At 41.0% G+C, this 26,845-nt stretch overlaps 2 protein-coding genes across 5 annotated transcripts in view; both read right to left on the bottom strand.

Moving 5' to 3' along the window:
- The window catches only part of heg1 (heart development protein with EGF-like domains 1), a 12,501-nt gene extending 3,064 nt beyond the window's left edge, over nucleotides 1–9,437 (bottom strand). Inside the window, exons 1-13 of one of the 2 annotated variants that reach the window (XM_017423819.3) lie at nucleotides 9,043–9,437; nucleotides 4,340–5,348; nucleotides 3,151–3,614; nucleotides 2,757–2,870; nucleotides 2,527–2,649; nucleotides 2,332–2,426; nucleotides 2,179–2,234; nucleotides 1,855–2,015; nucleotides 1,388–1,522; nucleotides 1,188–1,230; nucleotides 1,067–1,104; nucleotides 874–961; nucleotides 458–635 (exon numbers count right to left, since the gene is read on the bottom strand). In XM_017423819.3, coding sequence (XP_017279308.1) covers nucleotides 458–635; nucleotides 874–961; nucleotides 1,067–1,104; nucleotides 1,188–1,230; nucleotides 1,388–1,522; nucleotides 1,855–2,015; nucleotides 2,179–2,234; nucleotides 2,332–2,426; nucleotides 2,527–2,649; nucleotides 2,757–2,870; nucleotides 3,151–3,614; nucleotides 4,340–5,348; nucleotides 9,043–9,295 — 2,757 coding nt within the window. In that variant the 5' untranslated portion in view covers nucleotides 9,296–9,437. Of the gene's footprint in view, nucleotides 1–457; nucleotides 636–873; nucleotides 962–1,066; nucleotides 1,105–1,187; nucleotides 1,231–1,387; nucleotides 1,523–1,854; nucleotides 2,016–2,178; nucleotides 2,235–2,331; nucleotides 2,427–2,526; nucleotides 2,650–2,756; nucleotides 2,874–3,150; nucleotides 3,615–4,339; nucleotides 5,349–9,042 lie in introns of both variants that reach the window. The other variant, XM_017423818.3, reaches the window with a different exon arrangement.
- A 2,345-nt stretch (nucleotides 9,438–11,782) lies between these two features.
- Nucleotides 11,783–26,501, bottom strand: slc12a8 (solute carrier family 12 member 8). 3 transcript variants are annotated; one of them, XM_025007563.2, is made up of 15 exons: nucleotides 26,316–26,501; nucleotides 26,170–26,195; nucleotides 25,628–25,791; nucleotides 24,932–25,078; nucleotides 23,516–23,707; nucleotides 23,185–23,416; nucleotides 18,193–18,306; nucleotides 17,960–18,047; nucleotides 17,544–17,631; nucleotides 16,653–16,799; nucleotides 14,034–14,679; nucleotides 13,845–13,942; nucleotides 13,611–13,728; nucleotides 12,764–12,824; nucleotides 11,783–12,368 (listed from the first exon to the last, which is right to left on the bottom strand). In XM_025007563.2, the coding sequence occupies exons 3-15, from the start codon at nucleotides 25,763–25,765 to the stop codon at nucleotides 12,200–12,202; spliced, it is 2,238 nt and encodes a 745-aa protein (XP_024863331.1). In that variant the 5' UTR covers nucleotides 25,766–25,791; nucleotides 26,170–26,195; nucleotides 26,316–26,501; the 3' UTR covers nucleotides 11,783–12,199. The 3 variants fall into 3 exon arrangements, with proteins under 3 accessions (XP_024863331.1, XP_024863332.1, XP_017279327.1); XM_025007564.2 differs by having other exon boundaries at nucleotides 26,170–26,190; XM_017423838.3 differs by lacking the exon at nucleotides 26,316–26,501 and having other exon boundaries at nucleotides 26,170–26,306.
- Nucleotides 26,502–26,845: the final 344 nt, after the last annotated feature.

The following is a 26,845-nucleotide window of genomic DNA, read 5'->3' as shown; positions in this document are numbered from 1 at the left end:
CATTGCTGCCCCCTATATGTCAAGAGGACAAATAACACCTTTTCTGTTCAAATTGCCAACCCGCCACAGTGGCGTGTGTGTTGATCAAATTCACCCGCCACTTCAAATATTTACCCGCATTTGGCCGGTGGCGGGTGCTAATTTCCACCCCTGATCACTGTTGAAAAGTCCAACTGAACTCGTGCCACAGTTGGGTTGAGGTCAGGACTCTGATTTGACTGCCCAGGCTCTTTTTACCATTGTTTTTTTTTAAAAAAAAAAGCATTCTGTTGTTTACATTCGTTTACAAGCCTCAACTTTAAATAAATTTGCATGTTCACTAAAAAAAAGATCTATTTTTTTGTGCTCATAGATTATTTATTTAGAATTTGTTTTATGAATGAAGCTCAGGTTAAAAAGTACAATGAAATAAAGCAGAAATCGGACAGTTTTGTTCTTCGTTGTATGTTCTACTTACAGAATAGTAAATGTCGGTCATCTGCAGGAGATTTTTGGTGCTGCCGTTTTCCTGCATCTCTATGGTCTCCCGGCCCCACTCCATGGATATCCGGCTATTTTTAGGGAAGTCTGCATACGGGGACATCTGCATGTCTCCGCTCTTGAAGATGATCTTATTGATGTCGTTTTTGTTTTTCCTGAAAAATGAAAAAAAAAAATTAAGTTGAACCTACATCATAAAAGTAACAAACTTGACCAAACATTTCAAAGTTAGAAAACAGATTTCTTCCGAATGTATGTAAACTGATATTTACCTTTTCTAGGTTTATAATGTTACACATTTTAAATTAAGCAGATAATTTTACAACTATAAAAATGTTTGTTTTTTGTTTTGTTTTTAAACAAGCCTATTTACAGATATCTGAGTCATCTTACTTGCAGCAGGTGACAATGAGGGCGATGATCAGGATGAGGAGCAGAGCTCCCCCTGCAGGCGACACCACAACTGCAATCAGCTTGTAAACTGTAATGTCACAAAACAAAGTATTAAAATCTACTTTTATAATACACATGTGAGGATATTATAAGAAAAAAAAAGAATAATGTTGGCCTGTTAAAACCTACTCACAATTTCCACAGTTGAATCCTCCAAATCCAAACATGCACCTGAAAAGCAGAAACAGATGCTCCTTTGTCACTTTAGCTACACTGGATTAAAGATAAAAAGAAAAAAAGGAAGTCAAACTTACGGGACACACGTGCCGTTTTCCAGCTTGTAACCATCACCACATTCTAGGAGGAAAACAAATGGCCTTAGCTTGGTAGTACAAAATAAATTGTAGTAATTCTTTAACAACTCTGTTTTTTTATTTGTTTGTTTTTTTCCTACAAAAGGCTTAAGCTTATCTAGCAGTCATAATGCAGTAAAAGAATAAAAAAGAGAGCTCACCCAAGCAGGACATCTCCTCCGGACTGCGTTTGTAATACCCCAGCAGACACTGACAGGAGGAAGTGCCGCTGCTGTCGTTGCAGGCGGAGCGCTCTGGATCACACTGAGTGCTCTGAGCCTCGCACAAACTCTCCGCTGCAACACAGTGTCAACGTATTTATTAGTGAAACCTGAATTACAAGCCTTATATTTTAGTATTTACCAGAACTGCTCATGATCAAACAAGCCATTGCAGCATCACACAATAAAATACCTCAGCAACAACATGTTTTGATGATTTTAGGCAATAACCAATCCTCATTTTCCACCCAGCAAAAATATCTAATTTGGACTAAACTCTGCCCCCTAGTAGCAGTACACATTACTACATCTGATATCGATCAACCGCTGTGAATAAAGTTTACAATAAACAATAAATGGAGTTAAACTTGATGATGTTGGTGTTGGCCCATGGCTGCTACACTCACTGTGGTAAGACAGACGGTGGAGCAGGACCATCCGGCAGTGGCTCAGTGACGAGTTGCACTTTCTGAGGGACACCGTGATGCTTTCGTAGACTTCTGCCGTCGTCACATCAGTGGAGATGGAAAACGTGCTGACAGCCAGGATATGAAGCCCGCCCTGCTCTCTGTGACGAGATCACACATTGATGCTTTGTTTAACTTTGTAAATAAAATAGTAGGATGTTACCAGGGGCACAAAAAGGCAGGATAAGCACAGTTTGGGTGTGTAATTTGACATTTGTGGCAAATTACTTAAAACTGAGGAGATAAGTGATGTTACAGACTTACTTCTTGCTCAGAGTTGAGCGACTGTACCCTCGAAGGACTGATAATGAGACATTGAGCTGCAGTAAAGAAAATTATGCATGCATGAGACTTCTTACACATGAAACTAATGAAGAAATGAGCAGTAAGTGTTTAGACGTGTAGACTGATGCTCACCAGCTGCAGGATTTCTCTCTGGATCTCATGCATGGCAGCACTTTTTATAGAAGAGTCTTGTTTGTCAAAACTAAACGTTCCTAGAAATGTCTTTGCTAAGAAACAAGAATTGAAGAGCCTACAGTGAGTAAACCGAAGTAACTTGAAACAACACACATGATTAAAAAAATGCACTTGTTTTCGCTGCAGAATTACCTCTGGTGCACGTGCGTCCATCCTCCAGATCAAATCCAAGCGGACACTCGCAGCTGAAGGAGCCTCTGGTGTTAACGCACTTGGAGCCAGCGGGGCAGGGGTCCTTCTCACACTCATTCATATCTGAACACACACACATGAAAGTATTACAATACTGCACAAAATACAAAACACAGGAGCTGCAGCCGGGTGTCCTCAAGCTGTGAAGGACAGATGATTGAAAAGCTCACCCTGGTCACAGTTGGGTCCAGTCCAGGCCTGCTTACAGCGACAGGTGTACTCCGGCCCTTCGTAGCTCGTGCAGATCCCTCCGTTCATGCAAGGGTTCGACACACAAGGGTTTCCTGCTGTTCAGATGGGAGACAAGATGTTTCACCATTAGCCAGAGAGAATGGCGAAAAGTCAGCACAAGAATAAACAATTAAAACCTATTTACAGCACAGCGATGTTTATTTTGATCAAAATAAATAAAAATCATTTATAATATAAGCTCAAATGTCAAACTTTCAAACTGCTTGAATTGCATACAAACAAAAACTGAACCTGCCTGGATCCTCCTCCTCACAGTCCCCCCCACAAACCTTACAGCTTCATTTTAACGAGCGTTATTTGAAAGCTACTCACTCGGTGGCACCTTTGCGGTCTGGATATCAGTAGGTGGCGTTGTTGCCTCCAGCTCTGAATGTTTGCTGGTGACGTGCAGCGTCTCTGTGCTCCCAGCTGGAGTGCTGTGAGTGGAGGTGGTTCTCAGGAACACGGGAGCTGTGGTCGCTCTCTGGGTTGCTGCACTTGTTTCAGTCGTCACGGCGGCAGCCTCGGTGGGGTTGGCCGTTCCCGTTGAGGGTCCCTGACTGGGCGACACATGGTCAGTGGGGTGGGCTGCAGACGTCAGCGGGGCCAGGGTGGAGACTGTCGAGGTGGGGGTCGTGTACGGAAGGGTGGCCTCTGTAGGAGCCTCTGAAGAATAACCACTAGAGGTGCTACTTAAAATTGTCAATGACGTTGAAGGTAGGGGGTGCAGAGTGGAAGCCATGGTAGTGGTTGGAAAAGCAGTAGCTTCAGAAGTGTTTTCCTCTGTTGTCTGTGATCTGTGAAAGAGGAACAAAACATCAACCAAAACTTAAAATCATCGATTTTTATGTTTAGGTCCATTCACCTTGGGACTGAAGTTACAACTGTAGCACTGAAACAGCCAGCAGGGGGCACAATTGCTTCATTTAAAAGCTGTCTGACTATTGATGAATGAGTAAACTAGAAAAAATAGCATTTCCTGCAAAAATTAGGTATAAATGCTGAGTGCTGAATGACTTGAAGGAAACTTGATAAAGAAGTCATGACTGAATTGTGAACGTCAAAACAAGCAGAACAGATCCTAAAATGAGCAGAACAAGAGCTGAAACAATCAGGACAGACTCTCAGGTGAGCAGAACATCAGCTAAAATGAGCAGAACCCAAGACAAAATGAGCTAAACAGTAGCTAAAAGCTAAATGGAGAATAGCAGGACAAAAATGGAGCAAGCTGCTGAAGTAGATTTCAAAGAAAACAACGTTTCTGATGAAACTGAAGAGATCTCTGTGTGTTTCTATGGTGCACATTTTTGCTAAATAAAAGAGAAATATTTTGAAAAGTATAAAAGTTATAAATACCAAAAATCAAAGCACAATTTACTGGATCGAGCTGAACGTTTTGATATTTGAATGGTCAAAATGACAAAATATGAAAAAGTACAACTCTTGTTTAATTGCAAAAAAATCGTAATGAAGAACCTATAAACTGAAAATAGGAACAAGCTGAAAATTGTTTTTTGTTTACCTTTTAGTGACAGGCACAGACTCAGTGGTGAGGGAGACCTTGGTAGAAAGCACTGGCTCGCCTGTCGATGAATCCTTCATTTCAGAGGTGCTACTGCTGACAGTGGAGGGTGCTGCCGTCAGCCCCAGCCCCGGGCTGCCCTCACTGGTTTGGGGTGAAAGCCCCTGTGTTCCCTCCTGGTTCTGAGCTCCTGTGGTCGTCTCTGAGGACATTCCACCACTCGAGCTGGACCCCTGATCTGTCCCGGAGCTGTTTACTGAACCTCCAACGTGTGACGTGAAGGGAGGAGTGGAGGAAACGGAAACTTCTGATTGGTCAGTGCTTAGCTCCGTCACCCCGAGAGACGGCGTTGAATCAGGGGTCTCCTGTGCTGTTGGAGAGTGTTGATGCTTGGTGGCATTAGGATGTTCTGTTAAACCCGGGGTTCCTGGGCTCCCAGTCTCAGGAAAGGCCCCAGTCGTGTGCTGTGTTGTTTCCCCCCCATTAGTCCTTGTTGATGGAGCACTTTGAGTATAATTCTCTGTTTCTGCAGACCTTGGAGGAATCCCCCAGGTGGAGGGAGGTTGGTGGGAGTTGGAGTCTTCTGTAAAAGCAGATGAGGTGCTGTTGTTAGAAGAGGAGGTCACAGAAAGCAGGGTCCTCTCCCCAGCACGGCTGATGGTGGTCGTGTACGTGCGGTCAGTGAGGACAGCCGTCTGCGACACCAAAGCTGTGGCGTCCCCCAATCGGAGGGTGGTATCTGGGCTGTCCTGGGGCAGGTTTTCCACCTCTGTAAACAAAAAGGAGCTGTCTTCTGGGGACATTGTGTGGGTGATGACAGGCATCTGGTTTGTGTTGGTAAAGTCCTTCCAGTCTGTGCTGCTGCTGCTGCTGCTGCTGCTGCTGCCATCGCTGCTGCCGCCGCCTGCCTCAGCGGCAGCTCCAGAAGCACTAAATGGCTCAGTTGACAGATTTGTGACCTCCGGAGACCTGCTGCTTGTTTCTGTGAAAACTTTAGTCTGTTCGATTTCTGTAGAATAAAAACAAACATAGTTAGTCAACTTTCACTCTACAAAAGTCTGTCCTATGTCTGGTTCACAGTCTGTGCTAAACTGTAATAACTCTCAAGCTTACAGCAGTTTTTGTGTTTATTAAGGGCAGCTGGCTGTGGTGGCCATCTTGAATCAACCTGACTCCAAAAGTTAAATGGCTGTAGATCTACATCCAAGGATTTCATTCAAATTCTTCCAAAGCCTAATGAGATATTTTGTTAACAGACACATCATATTGTAAGAGAAGCCTTTAAACTATGGCCAGCAGGGGGCGCTCAGCAGGCAGCGCTGAACCTGTTTAAACCTCTGAAAGAGAGAAGATGCTGTCCAGAGTGAACCCAGAGGTATGAGCGGTGATTCTGGGTGGAGAACCACTGGCAGCCAGTTTGTCTACTCTAACAATGGCTGTAGTTCCTAAATATGGAAGTGACAGTCTGCTGGGAATCAGTCACTTCCTTCCTAGAGCTGAGTGAGCAACAAGGCACAGGCAAAAAAAAAAGAAAACCTGCAGCCATTAATCTGGGTGTGTATTCATGATCAGAAACTTTTTTTAAGCCTTGCTATAAACATTTTTTGGTCACATAAACTCCCCCCAAACACTACAAAAAATGAAAAGAATGTAACTGCTGCAACGATGTTGTTGATTTTGATGCATTTTTGTGGCATTTGACAGACGACGGCCTCAAGGGCAGAGAGGAGAGGGATGACATGCAGCCAAGGTCCCCACCTACAAGCATTGTTCCAGTGTTACAAATAAAGAGGATGCATCATAGAAAAGCAGTCATCTGAAAAGCCCCAACATTATGTAAGTTTCAGTGCAGCTACAATAACAATGTTTACTTCTAAGCAACGAAGCAAGCCATAAATGAAACATAGATGTGTAATATATGCTCCTCTTTAGCTCACACGTTCAGCAGCCGTGCACCATCTTATATTAGATTTTATTTGCAATCATAACAATGACCATCAGAGTCACATCCGTCAGCTCCAACTCTCTTTTTAGTGCCGTTTTATTCTCCACTAATCGCTTCATAAAAATTCTGGCTGCTAAATGCTGAACTGGGGGTTTCAATCCATTCTCTTTGTTGGCAGAATTAAATAGCCTTTAAGGAAGCAGAAGTGGAATGAAAATGTTGAAGACTTAAATGGTGAGTACATAATATAGCAGTCAGCCGGTGCTCAGCTCTTCCTGTTTATCTCCCTGCTGCTAAGCTGTCTGACAGCAGCTCACCTGGCTGCTCTCCAGGACTGGAACAACAGCTCGGAGGGAGCGCGTCGGTGCCACATACGGCCACCTTCCAAAACTAACAAAGAGGGAGGGGGTTCAGCTGCAGAACAGCCTGTCTGATGGGAGGGAGAACTGGACCACCGGACCATTTTTCTCTTTCACTTCCTCTGCATGCTTCTCTCTCATGACTTCAGTTTTGCTTTTCCTTTTGGATCCATTCTGGGCAACGAAACTTCGCCTGGAACACGGTGCCGGCAGAAAGCGGCAGACACTCCCGGATCCTGTGTTTGTTTGTCTCTCAGCTGCTAACACAGTTGTTGTTTCTCATCGGATATCCTGCAGAAAATGCCTCACACGTTAACGCCATACGTTCACTTCTTTGTATGACAAGCTGATTTAAATTGTCCAAACATTTGTTGCTGAGAGGTTGCGGCTCTCCTGATTCATTCTGTAGGTTTCTTACAAGAAGACCTGAAAGCTGTTGTTGTTATTTTTACATTTTTTTAACTAGACATCCTTGGAGCATTCATGTCTTTGAGCAAAGCTCAGAATAAGGGATGCTTGTGGTATGAAACTGTTTGGGACAGTTCCCGGTTGGACTTTGTTTAAATAAGCGAATTAAGAAGCGTCTTGGTGGAAATAACTAAAACATCCAGCCAGACCCACAGTAGGCAGATAAAACTAAAAGAACATTATTCTTATCAGCTGCCACAAAGACCTTAAAAAATTCTGTTTTTTTTATATAATACAATCACAGAACTAGTGTTTTAATTATTACTAAAACTATGACAACTATAAGTGCTGACCATGATTAGGAACTGCAGGTAAACCTTTAGAAATTTTCCTGAATGCTAAGACAACAAAAAACAAGAACAGCCACAGATAACCAACCTTAAAAAAACCACAAAAATGACTACAGCTCAGCTAATTTTAAAGATATTGAGCTTAAGATTTGGTGTGGTAGAAGATGAGAGTCATTCCCAACACATCTTTGAGCGCTATTTTTTTACACAATATTTGTTACAGTGCATTACTATTAAGCAAATATAGCAGATTAATGTGGCAGGAATTGCTTTTAATGCCATTTTTCTGGTAATAAAAATAGAATGATATAATTTTCCATTTCACATCTTGATCTAAAAGAACAGTTTCCCCTGACAACCCCCTCGGAATTAAAACCTCTTTCCTTCCCACTGGCAGAGGTGCTGGTTACATCAGCTGGCTAGCAGAAATATTTTGCTATCAGCACATGAACTGCTCTGTTCCAACCAGCAGCACGGGCTGTTTTTATAATGTTTTCTCTTTAGCAGCTGTGAGCCAGGGTCTCAGAGCTGCAGTGGTGTTTTCTAAAACAGTTTGGTGGATGATATTGGTCGAAAATTTCCCATATTCTTTGTGCAGGAACTTTTTTGTGAAATTCCCTTACTGCATCCAAACCTTGCTCGGATGAGGCTTTCTTTTTAGTCTAGAGCACCAAATGAGTGAAACAGTTGAGCTGTGCGTTGTTTTTTTTTTGTTTGTTTTTTTGTATGAGCTGCAAACTAAAAAGCATCAAAATCCAGCTCTAAAATGTGTGCACAAAATCTGACTGAATCCTAGCCATTTGTCACCTTGAACTGATTTGGCTCTAAAAGGAAAACCTTGCAGATGTACATCCAGTAACTGCTTTCTGCAAGTTTCATTAAAACCTGTCCTGAGTGGTTCATGAGATATTTTGCTTACTGACACAGACAAAAAAACATTATCGCCTGCCTTTGCCTTTTGGGGGCTGGCAGTAACAATTAAGGAAACACTAAATGCAGTTTTTGAGCCTTTCTAGGGTGACAACAACACATTCCCTTCAACAGGAAACCAGGAAGTATTGCATGAGGTTGGGTCAGCTGAGGATGCTGCTCTGACTTGACATGCAGATGATGTAATCAGTGGGAATCTGAGTTCTCTTCATACAAAATGGCATTAAACTTGTTGAATGGTTTGATGCACTAGTCATTAGTTCCACACTTTAAACCTCTGTCATCTTAAAACCCTTCACAGCCTTAAAACTAATTTTTGCACCATAACAGTGATCTGGAAGTTATTTAACTTCCATTTATAAAAGCACCACAAAAGTGACAATTAATTAGCATCTGAATAAGGCAGCTATTATTTTATTTTAAATGAATCAGTGAAAAACCTAGTATTACATCTGTCAGAAGTGAATTTTAGTTGTTTTGTTGAAGTTTCTGTGTGAACAAAGCAAGGAAACTGAAGGCAGCTTGGGGTTAGTTCAAAGGCAGTGGGAATTTTCCCTTTCTACGTAAATTAGTTCAATTAATGAATGGATCGGTCTCCAAATTAAAGTGGTTTCAGTCTCATTCGTGTTCAGTTTAAAGGGGCAGCTTTGGAGTTGTAATCTGAACAATAATTCAACCACCAGCCTGCATTAAAGAGCGTGTCTGACTCACCGAAGGTTGCGGCGGTGGCAGCGTGCGTCCCCGCGCTGTGCGTGAGCAGGAGGTTCCTCTGGGATGGGGACAAACTCTCGCTGGAGTAAGAAGATGAAGCTGCGCCGTTCCCCGTGGATCTGAGCTCAGCTGTGGCCTCCGAGAAGTGAAGCCCCTCCGTTACCGGATCCGTGCTGTTGTTAGTGGGGGTCCCTGCCCCGAGGGGCCCCGGCAGACCCAGCAGCAGCAGCAGCACCAGAAACCACGTTTCCATGATTTCCTCCAGATCAGCGGCCGCCGAGAGTTTCCGACACCATGGGAGGAGCGCTGCCGCTGGTTGGAAGGGGGGGGGGAAGTTTTTAAAAATAAATAAATAAATAAATAAATAAAAAGTTCTGGTGGAGGTTCGGAGGAGACCTGCAGCTCAGACGGCGGGGGAACCGAAGATAAGAGAGCCGAGGCTGCAGCCTGTTATCACGGAGCCCGGAGGAGCCCGGGCTCCTCCTCCTCTCCTCCTGCTTCTTTTCAAACACACACACACACACACACACGTTGGGACCCCAGCTCTGCTCCTGGATCTGCCTGCAGAAACAGATTCCTTAAACGTCTTCATTTGGCAGATTTATCTTTTCAGCTGACATTAGGAGCCTAATAAAAGGTGTCAAAGTTAATATTAAACAATTCCTTTTTTTAGTAACTGAGGATCTCAAACTGCAAATGTTAAAACCCGACAACCACCCACTGTCACTTCTGCACTGATAGGTAAAACTCAAAACTCAAGAATACCACTTCCTAAGACATCAACCACTGAGGAAGATATATTGATCTGAAAGCTTATCTTTTACTATAAAAAGATTTTAAAATCCTTTTAATTAATGATTTAAAATCCCCAAATCATGCTATCACTGAACTTCTACAAAAGCAGGTTAAAATAGGACAGAGTTGTAAAGTTTGTTTTAATCAATATAAAAAAAGAATTGATGAAAAACTGGCTCTTCTACTAGTAATAAGCTTTCAAAATGGTATGATTTGGTATCTATCAGGCTAGTAAAACAAACGCTGTTCAGGTAAAAGACCATAATACAGACAGAAATGGGACATAAAACACATTAAAACTAGTTTCAGCTAAAACTAATCTGCCTTCAAAAAGAGTTGGATTAATATGACTTTTTCATGCAGATTTTCAAGGAATAAAATAGGTTTTTATCGGTTATTCAGCATCCTGCCCCAGTTCATGATTCAGGCTGTTTTTCTGTCATGAAGAACCTTACTGATGAGTAAGGTTCTTCATGCTTTGGATCATGTGTCAAACTCCGGCCCACAAGATGACATTTTAAAAGGACAATCAACCTGTGAATTTGTGAGATTGAGCCTCCATTGCTGGTTATTTTTGCTTTAAAAACTGAGCATACTTCAACTTTGCATGCAAAATTCTCATGGTATTTACCCAATGTTAAAGCCAAGAAATTGAAGTTTTAAATTTTCATTAATACTTTAAATCAAAACTGAAAACCTTACAGTTTACCACAGCTTCCCCATAAGGTTAAAACCTTTTTATATATGACACTTTTAATCAGTAACTTATGTTTGTTCTAAATTTTATGTCCTGTTAAAAGATATAAGAATAACTTGATTTGAAAACCAAGTTCAGTTTAAATCTTGTTTCACTAAATATGGATCAAAATTGGCCCTCAGGAAGGCCCACGTTTTTAATTTTGGCCCCTTGCGTGAGCATGTTTGAAGTCAGGATGCAGGTAAATGTGCAACAATCATCACATCTGTTAAGAAAATCAGGGGGATAAAATAAGATAAAACAAGATGTGTCGAGATCAAGAAAACTGATAAAGCCGACATCTCAAAAGTCTAAGAGACAAAGGTCCACCAAATATAGAACTATAGACAACTTTATTCAAAGATATAATAAGCTTACTAATGAGAAAAGACTTTACAGTCTGCAGCTGATGCTATTATTGTCTGTTCATTTAAATTGTGCCTCATATACTTTACTCAGAAGAGGATTTGCCTCTATCACAAACCAGAAGTAAAGAAAAAAACAGTCTACCAACAGGCCTAAAGAGGCACATTTATGACGTCAGGTATAAGATTACTGGTTTAAGATGATCAAGTAGATATGCTGCTCTTATTACCATATGTCCTGTAGTTCAAAGTTAAACAAGTCTGAGTAAATTATGATCAAAATAGTGTCCCACAACAGTCATCCTGCTACAAATTTGCCTGTGAGTCATGCTACTTGAGTGGAAAGAAAGAAAAGGTTCAAAAACTACGATGTCCAAAAATATCCTCTACTGATCAGTGATGGCAAAATGTGTTGTTGTGTATTCTGGTAAACAACTGCTCAAAGTGAGGAGAGTAAGTGGTTTTCACAGCTTTGTAGGTGAGGTGGTGAAAGATGACTCTTTACACCCTGCCGCATGCAGTCTACCCAACTCACATGTGCATTGCTAAAATATGAGCATGCATGCTAAATAACATCTAAAACCTATTATATATCTGCACTTTTAGTGCGACCTGGCCACACGTAAATAAAGGCTGCCGGTCCTGATTTAATGTTCCGAGTGTAAACTCTATAGATGTGTCCTGTTGATCATGAAAAGTTTCATTTTTTGAATTTTAGATGCCAGAAAAAAAAGACCTACAAAAAGTTTGTTGTGAAGTTTTTAAATCCGCGTATGTGTGCAAAAGTTCTGAGACACCTATTTCATTTTATAAACCTACAAACATAAACCTAAATACACAAAGATGTGTGTAAATATTTTAATCAAACGTCTGTGTTCTTGTACACGTAAATTGAACTGCCACACAGGTTCCCTTGTGGGGAAATCAGACAAAAATATCAAACAGTGAACAGATTTTGATTTGAGTCAAATAAGAATAAATAAATACATCTCAGCTTTTATTTCCTTTTAAATTATATAAAAATAGTCCTAGTATGTAACATCCAACACCCAAAGCTTTTGTATTCATCTCACACAAACACACACTCTTTGTGCAACTCAAAGTGAAGCTCAAGTTTCCTTGAAACACAACGGGAGAAAGACCTGAGCCACTGACAATCTTTGTTACAGAGAACTCACAAGCAGGAGGCTCAGTTTGAGGCAGAAAATGTGGTTTCAGGCTGTGAGCTGTGACATGTAACTTCAGGAAGGGTTCGAGTCCCTCAGTGGTGCGGTGACTGTACCACATTCTCAGTGATGATGAATGAGGACTGGTGGTGGCGGTGGCGGGAGGCAAAATCAGCGTTTTCCTCCGTCAGTTGCTTGGTTTTCAGTCCGATCCCAGACAGAGAAGGTGTCACTACGATCTCATCGCGGGGAGATCCTTTCTTCCTAAAAGACAACAAAAATGAGAGATAAGTTGACACTGAAAATACTTTGCAAAAATCCCTAAAATCCATTTTTCAATCAATTTACAATTACATCTGACTCTTAAATACAAGGCTGTATATACAAGAGGTTAATTTCCTTTATTCTTGCTGTAAATAAACTCAAGTTAAAGCTAAAGCTGTACACTGACATTGGATATTTTCTGGTAAATACCTAGACTGTAAGAAATTGAAAAATAAAATTAAAAAAAAGTTTTAATGAGCTTTCTCAATACAAAAAACACATATTGTAGGGTTAATCTGTTTTAATTTGACACAAAAACTACATTTCTAACAAAATCCTAAGTTTAGTTTTCTCTTCTTTAGTTTTTTTTAAACATAAGAAAAACAACAAATTACCTGCACATGCTACCAAGTATTGACTTAATCCATGTGAAAAAGCTGAACTGAGCTGCGATTCCTGCAAACAAATCAAAACGTAATCAGTTCATGTCTTGACCCGAGTCAAACGTTTTCTAATTTATTAAGATACAAGAACAAATTGACTAAGTCTTTAAATTAATTTGGTGTCGTAAGCAGCACCAGATAAATGAGTCGAGGCTGCTCTGAGACCAGCAGCACCTCATCATCCACCTGTGGGACAAATGTCTGACGCTCGAGCACCTGTGTTTAACACTGTGGTGAGTCAGACAGCTGAGGCACGCTGCAGCGCACGCATATGGGGTGTCCCATTCACATATTCCACAAATCTTACGCCACAACAGCTGCCAGGCTGCTGAGCAAAGAAAGTGCAAGTCAGGCTCCCTAAACCAGATGAACGACTGAGAACAAGGTGACTGAAGCTTAAAAATGCACTTGAATAAAGCGTTTGGTGGGACTAATGAAATAACTTCACTTATGCCTTTATACACAAATTTTAGCATTTTTTCCCTCTTAAAGTTATAAAACCCCTTCAAAATGTATTTAGGTCGTAATTAGGCACTAAAAAGATAACACATTAAAAGTGAGCAAATGTTTTCTGATCTCATTTAGACAACAAACTCGTCCGACTCAAGAAGTGAGATCTGCTTCGCCCTCTGAAGTTTAAAGATCTTACTTTTAGGTTAAATCTAAATCTAAAAAACACAATATTAAAAAAAAAAGAATCGCAGCAGCATCACATACAAATGGTTCAGAATAAAAAAATGGACAGAAATACAAGTTAAATGTTTCTATGCTAAAAAAATAACGAGCAAATGAAACTCACCTGTAGGTAGCCCAGGACTTGTTCTTCCAATGTAGAAGAAGAGCAGCAATGCAACTAGGATGTTTGCTAAAGCGTAAACCCAATGAATAACAAGCATGATGAATATGGAACTCAGTGCCTGAAAGAAAACAAACATGTTCAGATTAGTTATTAATTTCTGTAAAAGTCATCTTGATTAAAACTATTAGAATAATAAAAAATTAAATAACAAGCTGAATGCATTGTGTAATCTACCCCAATGAGAGCAATCCAGTGGTTACACAACTTTGTATAGCAGGAATCACGCATAGGTCGGATTTCAATGTGCTGGTGTTCTGCTTTTTCTCCATCACCTGAAATATATTAGAGAGTTTACTACAAATGAGTCCAGTTCACTTTTAGATGTATTTAAATCTAGGGCTTTGATGGGGTGAACCGTATCACCTGCGGTGCCACTGGGACTTTCTGCAGATGAATCATGCTCCACACTGCATACACTTGTGTCGCATTTGACTTGAGGTTGATCTCCAGCCTTTTCTTCTTCGTCTCTGATCTGCATCTCATTTCCTTCCTCTGGTGGGGCTGAATTTCTCTCCTCTTCTACGTTGCTGTTCAGGTCCAGACCGAAGCTGTCCATCAGCTTCTGCTTTGCAGTGGCCTTTCTGCTCTGATGCCTGCTGCTCAGCTCTTGGCTTGACGGGGTCTTCTCAGATCCAGAATCGGGTTTAGAGGCAGGTGGAAAGATCTGGTCCATGTCCCTGGTGAACTCCAACAAAGTACCTTTACCCCGGGGGCTCTCGCCTCCGCTCCCATAGTTGGGGATGGTGGATTCAAGCAGTGGTTTGGAACTCTGCTTGGTCGACCTGCGCCGGCTTAGTTTCCCTGAAATCAAAGTGGTTTTACTCTGTTTTGTCTGAAGCAGGAAGGTCATGGCCACACTGAAGTAGGAGTAATCAATAAAGCTGTAGGTGAGCATGAAGTTGATGGAGACAATTGGCGCCAAAACGTTGACTTGACCAATGAAAATGAAGGCCATGGTCAGCAGGCTGGTCAGACAGATGGCTGCCACTGGGGTCCTGTTTGGGCCTTTCTGTCAACAACACAGAAAGAAACAATGTGACTGAATGAAACAAAAGCTAATCATTACAATAAAACAGCATGTGGGGTCTATATAAAGTAGTTTTATATTGGAAGAAATTGACAAGATGACTGTTTCATTATATGTCGAGCAAACAAATTAACTTCTGTACATACAAAACAACTCCAGGTAAGATGATGTTTTCCATATATAAAAGGGTTTTGGAGGAGACAAAAGATGTTTTTGAAATCATGTTTTTGAGCCACATTCACAATTTGCCCAAAGAAAACAGAGGGCAGAGAAAAATCAGTCAAAAAACAAACAAATAAACAAACAGAAACTTCATTGTTTTTGACATTAAAAAATCATCCAAAGATAATAGGTTTCTGTACGCTTTTAAATTTAAATGGCACCCTCAAATGCTTTTCATTTTCCATTTAATTCAATATACAAATATTTATTAAAGAAAAGAATTCCTTCTGCTTCATAGTTCACTTTAAATTAATGGAGGAAAATGTGTTTGATGTACTTCATCTCCAAACACTATAAATTTGAAGGACTAAATTCTTCCCAAAACAACAACCCTGTACTATAACTCCCCCCAGTTCTTCTGCAGAGTTGAAGGAGGACTGCTATGTGCCTGGCGGGGCTCCAGAGCACACAGCGGAGCAGGGCCCGGCCCGTCGCCCTTCCTGCGTTTGTTCTGAGGCTTTGATTTGGGCCAAGATGTCTCAGGCCTCATTCCAGCCTGCTGAGAGAGGTCAAGCTCTGTTGCCATCCTGGGAAGGCTGGGGTGAACCAGGTCACAGCGTTAACGTGACGGTCCACCAAGTGTGTGTCGCAGAAGTCTGTTGGAACTATTTTTTTTTTATTGCTTTCGAGGGCAGTCCACTCACTTTTACCTTATGAAGCTCACACTCTATAATTAGGTGGCCCCGAAACGGTTTCCTGCTGAGACTGAGCACCACACCTACTGTATATCCAGGTTACTATTAGGTCACAAAATGCTAAACACTGCAGGTGACCACAGAAATTTATTTTAACATTATTATGCAATAGTTTACTGCTGCAGTTCAGTTTCTGAGAAACTTTACTGAGTCCGGCATGTCCACATGTGGTGTGAAGATGTACTGAATTTATCCTTTTTGACCTAACCTTGTGTATATCTGTAGCTAAAAAAAAATGATATTTTGATTATTTCTCAGCCTTTTATAATGAAAAAAAATCCACTTTCTTTGATACATATAAACACTCTTAGGTTTCTTTGAATTTTGAGTCACGTTAGAACGAGCCCAGCTTCCCTGTATGCTGGTTCCAGTACAAGTTTTAAGTCTGCCCCTTATATGTAAATGGATGGGACATTGCCCCATGTTAAAACTAACAAACAACAAAAAATAAATAAATAAATAAAAAACACCTCAGTTTTTTTTCCAGGTGTTGACCCTTGATTTATAGCTGTGACCCTGCAGCTGTATATTCAAATTTTAATTTATCTAAACACATTTAGCTGTAATTAGTTATTTCATACTAAGAAAGAAAGGTCATGTGACACCATGATGGTGTGTGGGGGAGTAGGCGGGACTTAAAGCCCCAGATCCACAGTGGGCAGACTCTGGTTCCAAAAATACAACATGTCGGCGCCTGTAAAAAAAAAAGATCTTGTGGCTTCAACATGACAACAAAAGAAGGCGTGATGCAAGAGTCTAACATTACATTATATGGCGATGGTACTGCCCGTGAACTGCCCATCCAGAACTTGTTTATTGTTTGCTTTGAGAAGCTTTAAATCAAGTTTGACAATTACCTTCTGTATCTTAGAGGAAAATACAAACTGTGTAGACATCAACAGTAGATCATTTAGCAAGAACAACTTACTGTAGACTGAAACAACTTTGGTCAAGTTTAATTTTCTACCTTGTGAAAAAATGTTACAGAACTAAACTACGCCATTTGTAAACCTTTTTTTCTTTTTTCCATCCACCCACCCCTCTTCCCAGGAAGGCCAGAGAGGGGATGACCCTCTCCTGGGCGATGCACTGAAGGATCCTGGGTGCTCCGTACAGGCCACCCATGCAAGAAGCCAGGGAGGAGATGTAAAGGCCCAGCAGAAAGAGGAAACCCACCAAGGAGACCTGGAGGAAGACGGAAAACAAACATAGGGTGAAAAAGGATGAGGTGGGGTTGCGATTTCACAAAAAACCTACGCCCAAGTTAGTTCCGCTGCAGTCAGGCGCTTACAATAACACCGAGAATGAACCACTGATGGAGGACTCAAGGAACTCTACGGCTCATTCAAACTAAATTTAAAGTTTAGATCTTAAAAACTACATCTGAATAATTACAATTAGGTACTAGTCACTGTTCTGTATCTTTAGTTGAAGGTGAGCATTCTTGCTGAAGTCTGTGTTAGCATTCTTTTTTTTTAGGTTTAGACTAACAATTTCTGATGTATTCCAAATTTAAACTAAATAAAAATGTGAGCTGCAAGTTTTATTATCATTCTCTTCCTTTAAAACAATTATAAACTGTAGGTACACAACACATTAAATTATTTATCCTGAATCGGGAGGATTGAATACTAGCTTCCAATCGATTAAATTAGTTTCAGGACATGAGTTTAGGATTTAAAACGTCCAAATTAAAACTACACCAACTAAGACTGATTTGACAGTAAAGATGTCTACTTCCAACCAAGAAACATTTCAAATATCAATATATTTCCACCAGTGGAAAAGAAAACCCTCAAATTTTGCACAAGTGCACACAGTTAGAACCTGAAGTAAACACAACAGTGAGCCCAGGTGGGGAATTCCCACCCCTCACCTCCTCTGCTGAAGGCCTCTCTCACAGTGTAGGATGGAAACAGAAGAGTTTACCTTTTCTGCTATCAAGAAGTCGTAGCGCAGAGCTTCTCTTGTGCAGATGGCCCCCAGGAGAAAGACAAAGACCAGATACAGGAACCACCTGTGGGTCACCAATAGTTCACCACACAAAGTTACTAACAGCTGCTCCTCTCTCACTAACAATAGTAGAAATTATACAGGACATTTAAACACATGAATGTTTTGTGAACAACTGGAATGAAGCTGGCTCAAAATGTGGGTTTGTTTTTCTTTTCCACTGAAACTGAAAAAAAACGTTACCACAGTGCATCATAAAAAGAAAATCTACCCTTTAAGATGGATCCTTTACTGATATGTAGTTGTGTTTTGGCACATTTAATTATGTAATATTTTTGTATCTAACTCGAGCGTGACATGTGTACTCGGGGTGGATTTGGGTGCTGTCGTACGAGGTGAAGACAGCTGCCAGCGTTCCCACAGGGATGTTGTTCTCCGGCCGCTGCAGGTCTGAGCTCATGTTGAAGCCTGCCATAACCCCTACACACAAGCACACAAACCACAAAAGTGAACAATATTCAGTGCAAAGCGTAGCTGTAAAAATGGGAAGAAAGGTTTTTGACATACTTCATGTAAAACAGTAAGGACGGCAGCTAAAAGAAGACTTTAGATGGGGTCTACTCACCTGTAGCAGCAGGGAAGAAGACCCCAAACACCGTGAAGAAGTTTTCTCCTGGGCTATAATTTGGTATTGTGTTGCTGGAGAGAAGCTCGGCTGAGTAGCCAATGAACCCGTGCTCTGTGAAAAAAGGGTAACAACACACAAAAGACAGAAAATTAGACCAAGATTAACCAGCATTTCGTTGAGAGTTAGCATGTTTTCCAAACATTTAGGGAATTACCTCAAAATGGTGCCATTTAAAGAGTGTAACAAAGTCAAAACTCGAAATATAAACAATAAAGAAATAATGTTTTATTATATACTTTGAGAATTAAGATCAGCTGACAAATCTGGGATCATCCTTGGAAAAACCTTCCTAACCAAACACCTGGGAGTCGATGCAAACAGTGTAGATTCCAGCTACAACTGAAAACACTCAGAAAGGTAAAAATGTGACCGTAGTCTTTTTCTCATACTTCTAAATCCATGCAAATGCATAATCATCGTTTATAAATAGATATAAAGAAACTATATTACACAAGCGGTTGCCATTTGCTCAATTAATTATTTGCATATAACAACTCTTTAAAAAAAAAAAACGTTTTGACTTTCTTAAAAAAGTGTGTGTACAAAGTATGTTCCAAGTGCACACATTCTCACTTGACATTCTTGACAAATTCCAGTTTCTATGTGGGAAAAGGCCTGTTTTTAGTGTGTGACCACTGTTTTTACATCTGGTCTTTGGCGACAAAAACAATACATTATAGGTTCAAAAATATTTCATTACATCTGCATAGTTTGAATAGTTCCCCTCAACACAAAGGATGGTCCAAAAGGCACATCCACTAAACACCGGCAGTCACAAAACATGGCAACAGCAACAGGTAGTGTTACTGTTTTCTAAAGGCAGGATGGTTCAGTTTGCTCTGGGTCAGTCTGTGTGAGTGGAGGTCATTCTGCGTTGGAGGGGGGCTGCATGAAGGACCTGTCTACATTACAACACCGGACATTTCCCCCTTGGTTATCTTGCGATGGGAAAGAATGCGTTCTCTCAGATTAATGACATGTTTATCCAAAAGGAAGTTACCACCCTTTTCAGAAGCTCTGCAAGCTTCCAAGTTTTAGAGAAAGAATCAAAGTGAGAGAGAGAGAGAGAGAGAGAGAGAGAGAGAGAGAGAGAGAGAGAGAGAGAGAGAGAGAGAGAGAGAGAGAATGTGAACATATGTGGACATGCTCATTTGCCCCACATGTGCAAATACACCATTCGTATTAAATGCGACGCAAACACCCACCCCAACTTTGAAATTCTTGCTCACTTTGTGACCCAGTGACATCACACTCTGTCCAAACAATCAAGACCCAACAAATCCAGCAGAGTCAGTGTTCATGTCCACAACAAGAGCTCCCCACCCAAATGACAACATCATCCTCCAACATCCCAGTAAGCCGAACTCTGCCAACTCTGACTACTGAGGTTTTCTCAGAGGGTGTTCACATAATCAAACTCCTGCTTAAAATGCTTAGCTATACTGTGTCAGGAGACATCTGTGTGGGAATTACATGCTCGTATGTTTATTTTTATGAATAAAAATTAGATTGTGTGTGTTTGAGGGGTAAAAATGCTATAGATCACAGCTTCACTATTTTACAGTATATTAAAAAAATGGTTAATAGGAAGAAGAGATGTTTCTTTTTGTTTGTTCGGGCACTTTTATCTTGTCAAAAGCAATAGAATCCCTTTTAGCTATGTCACACTTGTTTATTGTTCAGTCAGGAGCTATAAACAAAGGCTTAAACATGAACATATTTCAGATAGAAGTGACAACATAAGCTGTGATTTAATTAGAGTCTGATATGTAATAAAATTATTGTGATGTGAGGGAAAAAGTTGAAATTATCCAGTTATGTTGTTCCAGAGCTTTGAACCAAAGACACAGTTACCAAAGATTTTTATCCACAGATTTCATTCTGAATGAAACAGAAATGTGACTAAGAGGTAGAAAGAGTAGAAAGAGTCCTCTGCCCACGGTAAAAAAGTAACTTTACTGTCTGTGTGTATGTCCTTGTATGACAGTATGTTTATGTCCGCCATGCTTGAGGTACAGTTCTACTCAGTTACATTTAAATACCAGTTTGACCTCTTGAAAAATGCTCAGCTTCATAGGTCAACAAGTAAAATGTGGCTCTTGTAAACGCAGACTGGACCCAAAGTTTTGGCACCACCATCACAGCTGTTGTTTACTGATGCTGCAGAACGGATCGTAACCAAGGAGCAGGAGGCTTTCTGGGAATGATTCATCATACTCTGCTTTTTTAGAGAATGTTTTTTTCTTTCTGGACACCAGATCAGCGAGAACAAATCCTGCATGAAGCACCACTGTGTATGTTGACGGACCTTCGCTGTGACCTTGAAGCATCTCAGTGCTTGAAGCAGCCAAAACAACCTTCAAATGTTATCTGAACAAACTAATCTCAGCGTATCCCCTCGGTGGGTTCTAACGAGCACTTAGAGTTGTTCACCTGTGACGGGATCAGCGGTGCACGTTAAAACCAGAGCAGAATTTACTGACGTGTCTTCATGTTTATTTTTTAACTTTGGTGCAAATATCAGTGAATTATTGATGAAGAAGTTATGAACCAGCTCTGTTTCATAATCATAATTACCAATCATATCTTTAGGCAAAACTTAAATCAAAATTTGTCATATTTTAGTTTGTTTTTTCTTTGAAAAGTATGTGTATTGGCAGAGTGAGTCCAGCATTCCTCTGATGCAGGCTGGAATGTGTAGTCGGATTACATGAGCATCTGAGGCCTCTCCCTCTGTCTAAATGACCTCCTACCCTCCCATCCTAACCAGTGTAAACTGTTGTGTGTGGAGTACAGGGCAGGCTGTGATTTTAGTGAGGTGGAGCATATCCCACTGGGATGATCGAAAACTATATATTATAGTTAGGATCACAGAACAACATGATGTGGCAGTCTCTGGAGAAAAAAAAAAGAAAGGCTTCAGATCTCAGTTCCGGACAGTTTCTCTTTCTCATCTTCCAAAAATGTGGGTGAGTCTGGTTAACACCCAAAACCGAAGACCCAAGGAGCCCATTACGGCTCCCTGCTCTGTAGGGAAAAGGGAACTACGGGGCGACGGTGAGGCGTACATGGCTGTAATTCATTTTTGCATCACAATCTGAAGTGTTAGTGGTTAAACAGACAAACGCTCTGGTGTTATTGACCACATTTAGGTGATTTACTACACGTAAATGGGAACTGAATTCTACTCCCATCCCTAAAAATACAGCACAATTATGAGCTGTTGCAATTTGTTATGATGCAGACGAAACTGAAATCAACACTGATTCACAATGCAATTTTTTCTCCAATCACACTAATAAGCCAAGATATTTTCAGAGAGAACATTACTTGGCTGAACTGATAATCCTCCTCTACGATGGTGGTGTAATAAGCTGTGTGAAACCTGCCACAACAGAGCTGACATGAGCAAACAGCCAACATGTTATCAAACAGTGACCACATCGTTTTGCCAGTAGCTGTCCGTCTGCTTCAGGATGTTCCTCTGCATTTAGTGAATTGCAGCTAATCTGGGCCGTTTCGGTTTGTTTTGGGGAACCTGTTGGTCCTCTGCCAAGCATGAGGTCACCATGACACACAAAGCAGCTTTTTAATTGGAAAAACCTGGAGTGGCTGTTCCAGCTGGTTCTCACAAAGTTCCTCAGAGCTGCAACCTGGCGTCTACCAACTGTGCTATAAAACCAAGTGGATGGGGAAAGAGCTCAGCCGGGGCACACCGGAGTCAGGATGAGGGTCTGCTTTTAGAGGCACTCCGGGTGATAAAGCTGAATATTGCACAAACTTACCCCAAGCAGTCTAATTATTTTGCAGTTTATGGAAAAGGCCGTGCTGCGTCCACATTTTATTGGGTTTGCATTTTCAAGGGAAGCACACACTGCATTCTTGTGACTGAACTGTGTTACACACAAACTGGCTGGAACCCTTTTCTCTTCCCATTGGACAGGAAGCTGATAACCACTGAGAACAGGAAATGTGGGGAAGGTCTTCCTGCAGGCCACCAAAAGGATATAATCTCCTCAAAAAAGAAAGAAAGATACAGAGACTTAAACTTAGCTCAAAATCAAAAAAACACAATAGGAGTACAGTACTCTACATCCCTCATAAAAAGTGACAGAAATATATTATTTCAGAGAACAACTAATAAGTTCATCTTAGTAAAACACTGATTCAGTGACAAAGGTGATACCGGAGCACCACCTAGTGACCATAATGGCTCATAGTTTTACATTTCAAGTAAGCTGAACGATTCAGAGGTTTTCAAACTTTTGTTATAGTGTTCTTTGAACGCAAATAAAGTCAGTCAAGCTCTCCAAACTCATTTATTTTAATAATTAGGGATCTCCCCAATTGTCTACATGGCTTCATGCAACTCGTCTGATTTTAGTCCCATGCCAGGCGTTGCTCAGACTTCAAAAAGCTCATGAAACCAACTTTCCTATTGGTCTGATTACACAACACAACAGATGGTAAAAATCAGAGTTATGAGAAGAGATCAATTTAAAGAAGCACAGCATCCAAATCAGTATGATTTTGGGAAAGAAAAGAAAAAAAAAGTCAGCAGAAAATCTCAAGTTAGAAAGAAAGCCCACTATAACTAGATTTAACTAATAGTGATGAACCATGCTATAACAACACATTTATTTAGATTACACAATTTAATATTAAACATTCTTTGATATAAATACTTGGTATGGATTTTTTTCTTACATTTGCCTTATAAATGATTTAGTAACACTCGATATTTCCTCAAAAATGTCCAAGAAATGAACACAAAAATCCCAGTATTAGCAATGATGTTGCAGACTTTTAGACATTTATATAATTCTCTGGAAAACACTCAGTTTAAAAAAAAGTTTGCCTAAATTTAACTGAAAAATAATCACAGAGAGAATCGGAGTGAATAACCATGGCCCCGGCCCCCGGCCCTACCTGGATCAAGGTGTGTGAAGGTGCCGATGACAAAGTCCAGAGTGGAGACTGCCAGCACGGCCAGCAGCAGCAGCTGGAGTCTGACAATCCACTTCACACCTGCCAGGTTGATTCCAAGCAAAGCCAGGAGCACAGCTGCTGACATGCAGCGCACCGCCCACTGGCTCTGCAGACCCAGGAGCTCAGCCACCGACTCCGAGAAGCCTGTGATGTACATGGCCCCCGCCACGCACTGCAGGGAGAGAGGAGGGGGGCAACGTCAGTACAGGTGATTAAATAGGACATGTGAACCGTATCAAACCTTTAATATAATATAAACAAAACCACTCACCTGACCAAACACATAGAGGAGGCCAACCGTGCCCCCCACCCTGCCCCCCAACACGGTGGAGATCATGGAGTAGACCCCACCGCTCCCAACCCCACAGTGCTCACAAACTCCAATCCCCGACATCACAGTCACTAAAGCAACCAACACGACCATGGAGACGAGGAGCAGCCCCAGCAGCACACCGGTGTTCCCCTGATGATGTCACCAGATGTTCCAACAGGACAAAAAAAAAGAAAAGTCATTTCAGAACTTTTAACAAACATCTGAGATTTTCTCCTGAAAATGTTTGATGGGGGTACAGAGGGTACTACTGTGATGTAGTATAACTCGATGCAGACACTTTTATTTTACTGTAACTCTACATGCTGCCTCAAAATATAAACTTACTTGTATAAACATATAATTTACTCCAACTTTTAATATGATTTTCAATGCCAGGTGGCATACATTTGATTCAGATGTTTAGCAGGCCTACCATGAAACATAACGTGTCCCGTTTGTGTGCAGTAAAAGATCTTAAATGCTTGTCATTCTGCTTTTCTTGTGTCTTTATAACTCAGATACAAAAAAAAACAAAAAAACCCTGACAGCAGGGTGAGCAGGTGTTGAAATCAGAGCCAACAACCACATTTAGCTACACCGTTTCCCTTCAGAAGCATAACATTTCTGATGAGATGCATCTCACTTTGGATTAAAAACCTCACCTCCCGTATGAGAAATTTCATCTGAGCCGTCAAACCCGACTAAGAAACACGTAGCAGCTACAAAATAATGCTTTGTCACAAGCTTAGTTTAGCTTTAAGATACTGATGTAAGGATGAAGAGCAGTCATAACTGAAAGTGAAAATAAAAAGCTGAACTGAGATATTCAAAAGTTCTTAAACTAAACTCTCATTTGTCTATATTTTCCTTTTAAGAAGCCAGACTTTCTTGAACTCTTTTAAATAGACAAAAAAAAAACTACATAACAAGAGAGAAAAAGCAGCCACAATTAAAATAAAAAATAAAAAAAACTAAATAAAATTAAAAATACCTCTTTAAAGCTAAAAATTCAAGACCAGAGCCCTTTAAAAGATTACAAGAAATGCTGTCTCTTTGGAAATTAGGCACTTTGCACAATATAAAACAAACACTGTTACATAACAGGAGGCAAAATCTATTAAAACACATCAGTTGTGTTTCACACACCGGCCCACTTCTTTAACCAGTGACAGACTTGTGCACAGCCTCCTCTTTCACTGAGCTATTATATCATTAAATCAAACCGTTTTGCTGTGAAGTCGGCTGGGAGGTTTCTGCTGAAGTACTTTATCTACACCGTCAACACTATCAAAGCAACTGTTGAACGCAGCTCCGAGTGACGCACCGGAGGGTCATTAGGGACAACACACACACAACCAAACCGTTTCCACTGACCACCAGGTAGCCGGTGCGCAGGAAGAGAACCACTCCGAAGATGTTGATCATGCAGGTGGTGAAAACGCCATCCCAGGTTCCAAACAGCACCGGCTCCCACACGAACAGCTTGATCTTCCACCACGGCTGGCAAGCCTGGTGGAAGCCCTGCGCACGCACGCACACAGATGTCACTTCATGTTTAACATTAATGAGTCTCCCTGCCAAGTCCACTTTAAAAATCTGTGTTGTTATCACCCACCACAGAAAGGCAAAGGCAGACAATTAGGTTTTTGCTCGTGTCTGACTGTTACCAAAATATCTCATGAAGCACTGAACAAACTTTAATGAAACTTTCAGGACATAATCATTGGATGTGCATCTGGAACCGATTAACTTTTGGAGTCAATCCAATTCAAGATGACCATCACAGCTAATCAAAAATAGCCAACACAAAAATGGCTTTAACTCGGTCAATGTTACAGAAATTGAGGTCAAATTTAATGAGGTAGTAGCTGAGAATTAATCTTCAGCGTGACATCTGGTGACAGATGAGATACTTTCAAGGTCTGTCATTTCTCAACATTTAGTGCCTTGATAGGCAGCGGGCGACAAGCATTCTTTTAATGAACGCTGGGCTTATAATGTACAAAGACCGAGCAACGTTAAACTTTGATCCTGAAATGGTCTGAAAGTCTGAGCTGAGCTCCACCTTACCTGTGCGTCTTCATGGAACAGGTCATGGACATGTGTGCCGGTGTTGCTCTCAGCAGACCCCCTCTTCAGCAGCTTGGCCCCATGACCCCCCTGCTGCTCCCAGGTGTGCGCAGTCCAGCCTACTGGCAGGGTTTCCATCGCCACCAGCAAAAGGTTAAAACTCTCTAAATGTGACAACACGAATTATACATACTTTATACTTTGATGAGGAAGTAAGTTAAGTCGTGGGTCGCCTCTCCAGGTAGAGCAGGTGAGCAGGTCACCCGGATGCAGGAAAGGTGCGCTCTGTCTCCTGCCAACCTCAGACTGTGCTAACACGACTGGCTTAATTGTGTCACCGTTTTGCGCACATTTTTATTTGTTTAAACCTACATGCGCTGATATTCACACAGGTTAGCTACCGTGAAAGCCACTAAAGAACTATTTCTATTAGGAAGACAAAAAACGCGGAAGAATAAGTCAGATATTTACAGATTTACCGCAGACAGGTAACTTTGGTCCTGTCTAATTTCTGCAAATAATCAAAACACCAAAAACCTTACCTTTCACAGTCCCATTTCGTTCTGCGCTAATGAAAAAAACAACAACAAGAAAGACAAACGAAGAGACTAATTATATCCTCAGTAATGAGTCCTGCCAATGTGACAACGTCAGCAGGCTCCCAGCACCTTCCTGAGCGTCTGCTTACCTTTCCAGGGCGTGTTGCAGAATATTTACTCAAGGATCCTGTGTTAGTTTTGGCAGCAGGCCCGGGTGTAAGCGACACTCATCAATGATTAAAGCTGGGGGAGAAAGCCCCTTGTGTTTTGTGTTTATTTGCGAACGCTGTTTTCTAAATAACGCGTGAATGTCTGGTGGCGAGGCGCGAGGTTTGCTGCAACAACAACGGGGTCCGTCTAATTCCTGGCGTTATGGCTCACTTGTATGTCTAATTAAAGAGAAAAAAGTGGGGCAGCAAAGTGGGAAAACTATGTAATATCGGGAAAAGGCTGATATTTTAACACAGATTAATCTGTGAAAAAGGTTGACACTCTAAAGGAATGAATCATTTGTTGTAAATATTGAAATAATGTTGGAATAATTTCACATTCCTTCAAAGTTTCTCTTTGTTGAAGTCAGATTTGAAATTAAAATTTAAAGATACTAACTCCAAACTACAAAATCAAACAAAAATTTGTATCAAATGATGCTTTTAGTTACTCCAGTAGTTTTCCAGAT

This window comes from Kryptolebias marmoratus, linkage group LG6 (genome assembly GCF_001649575.2).
Source record: "Kryptolebias marmoratus isolate JLee-2015 linkage group LG6, ASM164957v2, whole genome shotgun sequence".
Classification (NCBI taxonomy): domain Eukaryota; kingdom Metazoa; phylum Chordata; class Actinopteri; order Cyprinodontiformes; family Rivulidae; genus Kryptolebias; species Kryptolebias marmoratus.
Note: the sequence above shows the minus strand (reverse complement) of the source record. Positions and strands in the feature narration are given on the sequence as shown.